The sequence below is a fragment of the Ziziphus jujuba genome, chromosome 7 (genome assembly GCF_031755915.1).
Source record: "Ziziphus jujuba cultivar Dongzao chromosome 7, ASM3175591v1".
Taxonomy (NCBI): Eukaryota; Viridiplantae; Streptophyta; class Magnoliopsida; order Rosales; family Rhamnaceae; genus Ziziphus; species Ziziphus jujuba.
In genome coordinates, this window is record NC_083385.1 from 2,224,638 (window position 1) to 2,237,469 (window position 12,832).

The following is a 12,832-nucleotide window of genomic DNA, read 5'->3' on the forward strand; positions in this document are numbered from 1 at the left end:
GGATTTACTTACCATAAATTTACCTGCACTGAAAAGTACCTTTATTCGGATCTTGCAACTTCCTTTATCGTGCCAAACCACAATGTCATCTAGTGAGCATTCCATACATCTTGGTACCCTTGGGGTGTATCGCATACCTTGAATCGCGTACTTCCTTTAAGATCTCCTTTTTGAACTCAACGATACCCTAATTTGGATTCTCGACTGGCGATACTTAACCCTTAAGTCGCTCTTGGAAAAACCATAACATAAAACAAATAATAAAATATATTTTTCAAATATACCTAACTTGCATAGGCAATTGTTAAAACTCCACATTGAAAATCATATCTTAAAATCCATAGCATAAAATAAAATATGCACGCTTGTAATGGAGGTACGTACGACACCTTCTACATGTTACGTAATCCATGATTCCAACTGTCGCCGACACTCTGCTACCAATACAAACCAGGGTGGTTGCCTATATTGGCCGTCCAATTCCCCGGGCTCGTAGGCAACATGATCATGGGGCTAGCTCTACATGGACCACTGGTTCGCCGCCTCCATATGGTGCAGTATAATATTAAACAATATAACATACAAATACATGTACGAACACAAACCAAAAATACTTGAATAAAACACCTTTAAATTTCAAATACCACTTTGAAAAGCATTTAATTTTTGATAAACGATCGGAAAAATATTTTGACACCCTCGAAGATTAGAGTTATTCAAACTCGGGCAACGAATTTACTTCAAGGCAAACAGAAAGAACGCTTTAAGGCAGATAAAACGAGAGATTAGACACGGATGGGATGCACAACAATGCACAGTCCCTTAGGAATACTAGAACCTAGAGCTCTGATACCAACTGTCAGGTCCCGTCCAGAATTCCTCCCCGGAACCCTAGACAAGCCCTGATCCCAGGGAAATACCACCGAACCTTCCAACGGAAAATCCGGCAGCACCTCCCCTAAGGGATTTACTTACCATAAATTTACCTGCACTGAAAACACACTTCAAAAATATCCCCTTATTCCTCCCACAATACTACAAATTGGTTCCACAAATTTCAGCACTTCAAAATAAATACAGTAATCCAGTGCATACAAATACATAAGTGTCCCATACAGTATACAGAGCTTTATGAAGTACTACAAAATACAGAATACAGCAAAAGTGAAAGAAATATTACAACTGCAGTAAAAGAAGAACAAGGTACTGCACGAACAAATACAGCGAGGAAGATCAAGTCCGCTCCGAGTGAACACCGACAACCTGGTACCTAGAGGAACGGAATTTAAGAGTGTGAGATGCTAATCATCTCAGTGAGCGACCCTACTACTCTACACTATAATACCACGGTAATAGGTATATAAATAATAATTATTTGGAAATAATATTTTCTCTCAAAACCCTTACAATTCTCTCAGTTGGAAAGGTTCCCCTTTTTAAAACATTTTCACAAAACCCTTATTCATATTCCCCAAAAACCAAGACATCAAATGAGTATCCGAACAGTAATAAATAAATTTTAATTCCAATACAGCTTTAAAACATTTTATTTTTTTAAAACACAGTTCCAAAAATCAGTTGATGCACCCACTATATACCAGTGGCGCCAACAGTACCCAGCGTCCCAAGGTACCGCCAGACAGGAGGTTATAGAAAGAAACCGGCATACGGTCGCGTGGCGTCCCACTGCGCCGCTGCTAACCTGGTGTCCCGGCCAAAGGGGGGTGGCCGCCCTCTCCGATGGCATCCACAGGACACCCTCATAATATCAACCGCGCGCTACTCACACCCACCTGCGCGCTAATCACATCACCTGCGCGCTAATCACACCCACCTGCGCGCTAATCACAACCGTGTGCACACTAACCATATCACATATACCATATCACATAATCAGAACACCAGTACGTGCACGGTACATCTAAAAATTATAAAATCCGCAAATTTAAATTATAAAACAAATTTCACATTTTTCATAAGCATAGCGGGCATAATCCATCCGCTTGAACCGGGAAATTCTCCACAATTTCCTTATAATCAATGCCATAAATTCCATGATTTTCAAATCCACCAACTCCCAAATCCATCAATTCAAATATCCACATTTTTCCAAGTATAAATAATTTCTCGAAATATCATAATCAAATCTCATAATATTCCATAGGCATATTTTATAAAAATTGAAATCACCAACATAACCAAATATTTTCTTCGAAATATTTGAAAATCAAATCATGCCCAATTTACCATTAAAACCACACCAATTTCAAAATCCTCAAAACCATAAAATAATTTCACATGGCATAAATTGGTGAAATACACATTTTCTTAAATCCGATAAATTCACAAATAATTCCACAATAATTCAAATAAATATTTGGCACATAGAAATTAAATTCCAAATATTTAAATCACACATTATATATTCACCAATTAAATTCCCAAAATTAATTTGAAGGTGGGTCACTCACCTTGTGCACGTATCTCAATCAAGATCCTCCACAGGATCGACTCCGCTACTCGCACGTGCACCTAAAACATCCACAGTACCAAAACCACAAATATTAATATTTTATTCGGGTAATCCCCAAATGGGTACCCGAGGAGCGAACACCAAACGATAACTAAAATTTACGAATTATATACCGAATCGAAGCTCGAGTGATGCTAATCACAGATCCGGTCTTAATTTCCGATGATCGTACCCGACGGGGTCGAAATTTATCGGGAAGCTTTTCGGGTTTCGGCTTCGCAATTCTCCCAAACCGTCGCGAATTGGCAGAAAAGGATGCCGGATTCAGGTTCAGGAGGTCGAACACAGCGGACTGGAGCTGGCCGAAAGTTCGGGTACTCGCCGGAACAGTAATTTCCGGCGGGCCACCACGGTCATCGGCAACCGTCGCCGGCGGCACGCGCGTGCGTGCGGTGGCCGTTGGCTGTGAAATTTTGTAGACTTGTAGATCGTGAGGAGAGCAATCCAACGGGACCGACGGTGAGCAAAACGGAGGTCGGACGGCGGAGAAATCACCGTTTGAAGATTTCCGACCCCTCGCCGGAAAACGCTCCGATCCCGGCGCGTCGGTGGTCCGATGGCCGTGATTTTTGGTGGGTAGGCCGGACTTGAGGAGAGGATGATGGGTGTACAGCACGTGTACTGTATATCAGCCGGAATAGTGCCGATTCGCGGTGGCCAGCGGTGGAGGGGGAAAAATCGCCGCCAAACTTCGGACGTCCGATCCGGGCGCGTCCGGCGGCCGTTCGCCGTGAAATTTGGAGGTTTTGCCGGAAATGAGGTGGGCAATCTGGCTGGCCGGCGCGTGTACAGTAACTAGGCCGGAAAACGTGAAAATGACCGGCGGCCGGTGACTCTCTCTCTCTCTCTTTCTCTCTCCTCTCTCTCTTTCTCTCTCTTCCCCGAGTGTTTTAACAAATAGAAACCCTGCATGATACTGTTCATGCCAGTGGACCAATCAGAAGCTGACACGTGGCATTTCACTGTTCACCGACCCAAAAACATTAAAATAATACGGTATCCGGTAAACTTCAAACGTCCATAACTTTTTAACCGGATGTCCGTTTTGAGCGTGCCGCTAGTCTGTTAACTCGTATCGACGAGCACTTCACAACCATGCATGAGTCAAAGCTCAATTCCCCATAAACAAAAAGTCAACTCCGGCACCCCTTGGACAGTTTGGACCGCAACTTGTTTCGTCCATAACTTTCAAACCGTAGCTCCGTTTTTGACGTGCTACTAGTCTACGAACTCAGGGCGTCATGCACTTCACCACGGTACCCTGGTCAACTCGAAATTCCCACCGAGTCAAAAAGTCAACTTTTGACCCCTTCGGTCAACGGTCAACCTCGGTCAACGTGCACGGATTCCGGTGCGATTCGGGACGGGGTGTTACAATATCCATAAGCAACAACCATAGCACCTTTTGTCATTTTCCATGTGCCATTGTAAAAGTGGTTACCGAAACCTTCCTTGTTTAAGGCTATTCCTGAAAGCAGATTGAGCCGAAGGTCTGAAACATGTCGGACATCTTTTAAAGTAATTATATGTCCGACGTTGGTCTTTATCTAAATATCACCAGTTCCAGCGATCTTAGCGAAGCTGTTATTTCCCATATTAACTATGTCAAAGTCTCCTGCTTTATATGTTTTGAAAAACTCTATATAACATGACAGGATGCTACAATATCTACTATGCAATCAACTTCTTGACTTGAAGTATGAAAGCATGATTCTTCATGTGTGGAACAATATGCCACTTCTCCTCTGACAGTGACTAAAGTTTCACCATCCTTCTTTAGTTGATTGCTTTTCTATCCCTGCTCTCGCAACATCTTCCTATAGTACTTCTTCAAGTGTCTTTCTCGACCATAATAATGACACTTGTATGTTGGACTCCTTCCATCTGTGGATCTGCCTCTGCTTTGGCTCCTGCCTTTCCCCCTATTATGAGTACCTTCTTGTTGTCTCCCTCGTTTCTTTGTGACAGGGGCATGTGTTTGATCATTGCCAATGTCCTACCTCCTAGCCTCCTCATTAAATAGGGCATCGGTCACCATAGTCATGGTAAATTTGCCGTTAGGGGCCGAATTACTGAGAGAGACTACTAGTGTCTCCCAGCTATTTGGAAGAGAGCTAAGAAGTAAAAGTGCCTGTTCTTCATCATCTAGTTGTAACTCCATCACAAACAATTGGTTTACTAAGTTTTGAAATATACTGGTGTCCTTGGCTACAGAAGTTCCATTCTTTAACTTCAAATTCACTAAAGGCCTCATCAACAAGGCTTTATTTCGAGCAGTCTTAGTTTGGTACATGTCCTTCAGCTTCTTCCAGAGGGTGTGTGCGTCTGTTTCTTGTCCAACATGATGGAAGACACTGTGGTCGATCCATTGGCGGATTTGACCGATCGTTTTCCTGTTCATCTTCTTCCATTCTGCTTCTTTGGGATCAGAATTCTTTCCTTTGGCATCTAAGAGGTCAAACAAGTCCTTTCAATTTAGAAGATCTTCCATCCAAGGTCTCCAAAGTGCGTAGTTGGTGGTAGTAAGCTTGATCATCGCTTCCAAATATAAGTCATCCATTGATATTTTATCTTGAAAAAAAAAATTGAAGCTGAATTAGAAAAAATAGAGTCCACCAATGAGTCCGGAACGGTCAAAAACATTGGGTTTGACTCTTTTTGGGTCAAAATCTGAATCTTCAAAATTTGAGACCAAAGTGTAATTTCCAAAAATTTCGGGTCAAATGCAAATACCAAAACTTCTGGGAAAACTTGCAAATACAAAAAATACAGGGGTATTTCTGTAATTTTAGAAAAGTCTTGGACCGGTGCTGACGTGGCACGGCTTGGCTCCGAACTCGGCTCAGCGGCTCAGCTCGGCTTGGCTCTTGGCTCAGCTTACTGCTCTTGGCTTGGGGCGTCTCGCAGCTCGGCTCGGCTAGGGCACGTGGATGGGGCGTGTTGGTTGATCGGTGTGTGAAAACCTGCACAGAAAATTTGACCAGTGCATGGAGGTGCGTGCGTTGGTGGATGGAGGTACGGTTGGGCTCGTTCTCTTCGTCTCGACAAGATCTACCTTCTTGTATGCTCAAATATTTTGTTTGATGATTTTGACGACAAACCCTATACCTGGATCTTGGCTCTGATACCACTTATTATGATCCTTTGATCACCAAAAAACACACAAAATTAATACAAAAAAATAAAAAGAGACAAAAGCATGAAAATTGAGAAGAAAAAGATGTATTATAACTATAAAATTTATACAACAAAAAAACTTCTCTCAACCTCTCTCAAAAGCCTGTATTTTCTATATTGTGTGCTATGTAATACAAGACTGAAAATGAGCATCTATTTATAATGCTTCCTTTAGGGTTTCTAGAGTTGAAACCCTAATGAGCTTGGGCTTTAGGAGATAAAAAGCTGGACCCCCACAAATACCACCTTCAATTAAACGTAAAATTATATCATTTTGCTGTCGATTCTTCATAATTAATTAGAGTGATAAGAAATGAAGCAATTTTTCAATATCTTCTGAATAGACATTATAAAAAGCTTTTAATCTTGTAAAGCAATTTGAATTAATCACCACAGTACTGGCAGTGCAATGGAAATACTAAACTACAAAATTCCTCGTCATTTTATTGCTAAATATGTTTATCAAAATTTATAAGCACGCGTCCTATATCTACTTAATGGACTCCATAACCCAAAAAGTACATAAACAAAATGCAAATCTGAGGCCCTTAAATCCAGCACAAGTTGCCAATGTAATGAATTCTTTTTTGCATTTATCTTTCCCTCGAGGGCTTCAGGTCATGGTAGCTACATCAACTTGAGAAATGGTTTGGATCACGGCGGTGTTAGTCCCCTGCGTAATTGGAACAAGTGCATCCACAACAATCACCTTTCCCCTGTTTAGAAGAGCCTTGTAGCAAACTTTTCAACAGTTCTACGCATTTCTCGTCGCTCCAATCACGAAGACTCGCCTATGCAAACTAAAATTATACACTAATTTTAATGAAAAAAACTGATCGGTCAAAATCAAAATCAATATCCTAACTTTTGAAAATTCAATCACGTTCATAAAAATCGCACCCCACTTAGGATACTCACAAACATATTTCCTCCAACATGTTCCACACCAGCAAAATATATATATATATATATATATTTATCATGGTCCAGAAGTTCTATTATTTCATATGAAAATAAGAAATTCTAGCAGCTAGATTTTAGGCAATTAATTCAAAAGAAAAAATAATTAGGCAGAGATTCATATACCTGAATAAGAAGGGGGCATGCTTTAATACATGAGGCAAGTCGAAATTAATACCCCTAGTACGTGGGTATGTGGAAATGATAGTTTTATTGGTGACACCTCGTCCACCTCCAACATCAACCAGTTGCTTAATGGACTGAAAACCCTTATTGTAAACCTCAACTATCTTCTTGGTAACAATTGAAGAGTGATTGACATTGCATTTTCGAAAACCTGATTAAACCTCTGGTCCACTCCAAGGCGTGCATTCCATGGATCCTGTTGAAGGGAATTCCTCCTTCAAGAATTCCATCTTTCAGTTGGGACCTATAATAATAAAATAGTCTATTTCATTTAGTTAAAATATTTAAAGACGCGTAATAAAGGAAACAAAACTTGTAGATACCAACAACTAGCAAACAAGAGGTGCCATGTAGCAGAGCTAGCTAGGTTCTAACCTCATCAAATCTTAATTACCAGTCCCTTTTTGATCTCTGAATCTTATCTTATCGCTTTCTTTTTTGAGTGGATAGTTTACAATTACCCGTACTAATTGTTGGCAGGGTCCTATTTAATTGGAACAGGGCTACTTAATTATTAGTAGGGTCCTATATATCTATGCCGGAGACACCTTCCATGCCAATATATGATTATGATGACTCAGAGCCTTGTGGGGAGGGAGAGGAGCAAACAAGAATTCCTGGCTCTGGCAAATGCCGCTGGATTTAGTGTCATCAAATTTAAATGTTTTGTGTTCACTTATTGTGTTATGGAGTTTTTTTAAGTAGATGGGATTGCTGGTGCTAGTAGAATTAAGGAAACATATTCAATATTCATATGCTTTGTAATATTAAAGAAAATATTAATGACTTAACATTGTGACTATTGCCACTGTTTTTTCAGACAATAGTTTGAATTTCATTCTTCATAACTCCAATGATTTTTCTCAGCTCCAAAATGTCTAACAAAAAAAAAAAAAAAAAAAAAAGAAAAAAAAAAGAAAGAAAGAAAAACAATCAATGGACACATATTCTGTAGACGAAGCAGAAGGCAGGATTAATATTGTTCCAATAAGGAACAACCAACAAGTACAACACAATAATTATCAAAAAGTACAACATAACTATACATGGATCGCCAATTACCGTTTGGTTTAGCCAAACAAATATGGTTTGGTCATCATACGAAGGAAGCAGCATCGACATATTAAACATCTTCCACCCGATTATGCTCTACAGTCTTTGTACTAGGAACACAATACAAAAATCTCCTTACATATTAACTTCATAATTTTAGTCTTCTACTTTTTTCAATTCCATCCCCATAAGAACAAGGAGATCAGTTAATATATATATATATATTTTTTTTGGGTAGAGAACAACAAGTTTGTGAACTATTATTATTATTTAAGCAAATTACCATCAACTGCTGATATTAGTTCTCTAAAGCGGGATTTGGAATTACATGCACAAATGAGGATGATTCTAGCTAATTGATGAAATCCGATGAGCTTATAGACTAATTAATTAAAAAAATTATATATTTTTGCATTACTTACAATATGTTAATTTTAAAATATATGTTTTTTTTAAAAAAAAATTTCTACAATGAATGTCAAAAGAATCTTGGCCCAATGGCCCCCCAAAATGAAGATTCCGCCCTTGGACTTTATGTTCTATAAAATAGTAAATTATATATATGTATATGTCACTGTATGAACAAAAAGAGAATCATTCACAATACTGGGATTAGGTTTAGCGTGAAGAAAGCACTTGTAATATATTCTCTCATAAATAATTATAATAATGATAGTAATAATAATAACATTGCATATACGATCAACCTCTAATTAGTACTTTGTTTATTTTCACCCAAAAAAATATTTTTTTATTTAATATTTTCTATGAATTAATTCCTTTCTTAATTAAATTTTTGTACATAGTCAATTAAACTCTTGGCTACTTTGTCTTTTTTTTTTTCTTAGGACATTGATACGAATATGTTTTAAATTATACATTGTTTGAGACCTTACATCTTGTTATAAATTCTGTTTAAAAGTAAACCAAAAAAAAAAAAAAAAAAAAGAGGGTGCAAAGTACAAAGAAAATGAAGTTCAAGTGTATAATACTAAAAAATATAATTACGATGCAAAATTCCAAACCATGCATAGTTGATGATGTATTGGTGTCAATATCTTTTATTTTTTATTTTTTATTTTTTATTTTTTATCTGCTCAAAATCGTACATTTCCAAAATCAATCAAGGGAATTAAAATAACCAATAACAGTGGTCACCATGATATATGAAAAGACTTATATTTTAATTTATGACATGGAAAGATATAGAGATATTTAAAAAAAAAGACTTTGCTTTGCTGTAATACAACTAATTATATTATATACTAACTGTTATTTTTAATTTTTTTTTCTAAATTTCTTGTAGAGAAATTGATTCTCAATGCTTTCTTTGACAATACACATTAAATTGATCGAAAATTTATAAAAATACAATAAGCATATTTCTTAAGGCAAAATAAAAATAAAATTTTGATTTTCTTATGTTTAAACAACTAAAGTAATTGAAAGCCAGGAAAAAAAAAAGTTAACAACAAAAATATTGTGTAATAAAGCAAAAAAATATCTTTGTGTTATTAACTAAACTAATTGTGTTAAATTATTATTTTGGTATATCAAATATTGTATTAAATATATTAATTAAGTATGTTGTTAAAATTTTGATTAAATAAATATTTATGTTATTAAAATTTTGATTAAATAAATATGTTGTTAAAAATCATAGATAAATCATAAATATTATACTTATTTTAAATAGCTATTAGATATAAGAGAAATTATTCAAAAACAAATATAAGAGAAATAGGTGTGTACATATATATATATATATATATATATATATATAGAGAGAGAGAGAGAGAGAGAGAGAGATGTAAGAAAAACTCATTTAAACAAAAAGAAGGGGAAAAATCAAAAGTGAACCTTACGTGGGTGGGAGTGGTTGGGATTGATAGAGGGTCAGGACCGCAGGTGGGACACAATACCAATACAGCAAATGGCAAAAAAGATATAAAAAAGAATAAAGACAGAAAAATCTGATCCGTGATCAGTAAATGTCACTTAATCATTTAAGCGTATCAACTAATAGTTTGAATGTAATCGTTTTTCAAATATACGGTCTCAATTATTAGTTATTTTAATGTCTTTTCCAATAATTATATGTTTAAGTTAATTTAAAGAATTATAAGATTTTCAAAAGTCGTTGAAACGTCTCATTCCAATATGGAAAGGCCACCCCAGCAGCAGATGCTTATTATATCGCCCCCAGTAATGTTGAAAGGTCTCTTACAAGTATTGGCAATAATTCCTCTTCTTCCAAGCATATGTGAGTGACTCTCAGTTCTAAGTTTTAATGGCATCCTCATTGGAAATAGAAAACAACCAAACAGTCCATGACCATGAAACCAGGGAAGAAGAAGAAGAAGAAGAAGAAGAAGAAAGCTTCTCCTATGCTTTGCAGCTGGTGAGTTCCTCTGCTCTGTCCATGTCATTGAAATGCGCTGTGGAGCTGGGCATATTCGATATCATAAGCAAAGAAGGTGAAGGGGCAAAGCTCTCCCCAACAGAGATTGCAGCCCACTTGGGCACCAACAACCCTGACGCACCCACCATGCTGGATTCCATCCTTAGGCTCTTGGCCTGCCACTCTGTCCTCAACTGCTCTGTGGTTGCTGATGATAACAATAATAATATTAATGGCTCTTTGCAGTTGCAGAGGCTATACAGTCTTGGTCCCGTCTCCAAGTTCTTTGTCACCAACAAAGATGGTGTTTCATTGGGCCCCTTGGTGTCGCTCATGCAAGATAAAGTCTTCTTAGCTAGCTGGTCTGCTTTTTATATTCAATAATTATTTTTTTTGTTCTTTGTTCTTTTCAGAATTGATCATTCCATTGATTTGAAACTTAACAATCACTTAATGGTTCGTGTTCCAAACACATCCCCTAGTTTAACAATTACGTAATTTACTAGCTTGATCGATCGAAGCTCTAAACGCTTTCTAGATCATGTTTCCCAGTTAGTTAGTTGGTCTTGACTAGGATTAATAGAAGTCATCAACTTAACACTTTTCGGATTATTTGAATCACTAAGTTGAAGTTAATTTATGACAAGCGTTGGTGGTGTAATTGTTGTTAACAGAAATCTTGGTTCTCAACTCAACTCTTTGTCCTGTGCCTGATTAGTTTTTTTCACCATATCCGATTAGCCTCCGAAAAATAAATTTATGGTTTTGATAAATAAATAAAAAAGAGAAATAAGATAAAAATTCCACCATGCATCTACTTTAATAATAGAAGAGTTTGCCTAATTCTGATGAAATTAATGTTACACAAAACACAGGTCCCAATTGAAAGATGCAATTCTTGAAGGTGGAATACCATTCAACAGGGTATATGGAATGCACGCCTTTGAGTATCCTGGAGTAGACCCCAGATTCAATCAGGTTTTTAACACTGCAATGCACAATTTCACTGCTATTATTACAAAGAAGATGCTCGAGGTTTACAAGGGTTTTGAGCACATCAAACAATTGGTTGACGTTGGTGGTGGTCTTGGGGTGACCCTTAAGAATATCACTTCTACATACCCACATATCAAGGGCATTAATTTCGACTTGCCTCATGTTATTAAACATGCCCCTTCTTATCCAGGTATACATATATGTATATATATGTATATGTATATATATATATATATGTATGTATGACAATTTTGGTTTACAAAGTCTATCATTGATCTTGTATTGATTCTTCTGAATTTGCTACATATTATAAACCTTTTCCTTTTTTTTTTTCTTTTTTTTTCTTTTTTTGTAAATCTCATATAGAAATTATAGTAGGCAATTTTATTTTATTATTTTTTTACTTTTTTGATGTATTTGTTGTAGGCGTGGAACATGTAGGAGGAGATATGTTTGTGAATGTACCAAGCGGGGATGCCATTTTCATGAAGGTAATAATGATTAATTTTGCAAATTTCCAACAAATTAAGCATTATCTGTATATATATGTATATATTTGGTTGGTATGAGTTGCTTACAATTAATGAAATATTGTTAATTCTGTATAGGGGATTATGCACGATTGGAACGATGAGAAATGCATAAAGCTGTTGAAAAACTGCTACAATGCGATTCCAGAAAATGGAAAAGTGATTGTTGTGGATGCAGTTCTTCCGGTTAAGCCGGAGACAAGTGCTAGAGTGAAACGCGTCTCCCAAGTGAATGTGTTTATGAAGACTCAACACCCAGGTGGCAAGGAGAGGAGCAAACAAGAATTTCTTGCTCTGGCAACTGCTTCTGGATTTGGGGGCGTCAAATTTGTATGCTGTGTCTCTGCCTTCTGGGTTATGGAGTTCTTCAAATAGAGCCAGGGCCTCTACTTATGAGAATGCTTTCCATTTGGCTTCTTGCTTTGCTTCTTGTAATTGAAACTAATGATTCTTTCCAAAAATGAACCAGAATAAGATTGATAGAATTCAAACTGAACTAAAAGTTGTCTATCATCTAACCTACCATCAGTCGCCACCCTCTTTGCAATTGACACGTACCATAGACTCATTTTTAATAACAACTTCAATTTAAAAAGTCCTACGTAATTTTCTTTTTTCCATTTTATTACGAAATTGCCATCTTTCACTCGATGATGTTTTTTAATCTAAACTAATAGTTTTTTTTTTTTCCTTCCATTAAATAGTTCCTGTTTTGATTATATTTATAACTTAATTTAACGAATTGAATAGCAAGGTTTAATTTGTTTTAAAAAAATTATTGATGATCCGTGAGTAGTTGAAATATGCCTTTCCGATCACTTCTAGAATCGCATTGATAAATGACGCAATAAATGTGTCGCACAAAATAAACAATGACGTATCGTACGGAGTCGCCTAATGTTCTGTCGCTAAATCCATAAGACAACAAACGATGCAGCATGAGATCGCTTGTCTTTTAGTTTTTAGCAACGCATTCTATCAATCCACTTATAACGA

At 36.8% G+C, this 12,832-nt stretch overlaps 1 protein-coding gene and 1 pseudogene across 1 annotated transcript; one reads left to right on the forward strand and one right to left on the reverse strand.

Moving 5' to 3' along the window:
- Window positions 1-6,200: 6,200 nt before the first annotated feature.
- LOC132804567 (cathecol O-methyltransferase 1-like) lies at window positions 6,201-7,236 on the reverse strand (annotated as a pseudogene).
- Window positions 7,237-10,102: 2,866 nt separating this feature from the next.
- Window positions 10,103-12,318, forward strand: LOC107423818 (cathecol O-methyltransferase 1). Its single transcript, XM_048479551.2, has 4 exons — window positions 10,103-10,672; window positions 11,186-11,496; window positions 11,733-11,797; window positions 11,915-12,318. The coding sequence occupies exons 1-4, from the start codon at window positions 10,200-10,202 to the stop codon at window positions 12,209-12,211; spliced, it is 1,146 nt and encodes a 381-aa protein (XP_048335508.2). The 5' UTR covers window positions 10,103-10,199; the 3' UTR covers window positions 12,212-12,318.
- Window positions 12,319-12,832: the final 514 nt, after the last annotated feature.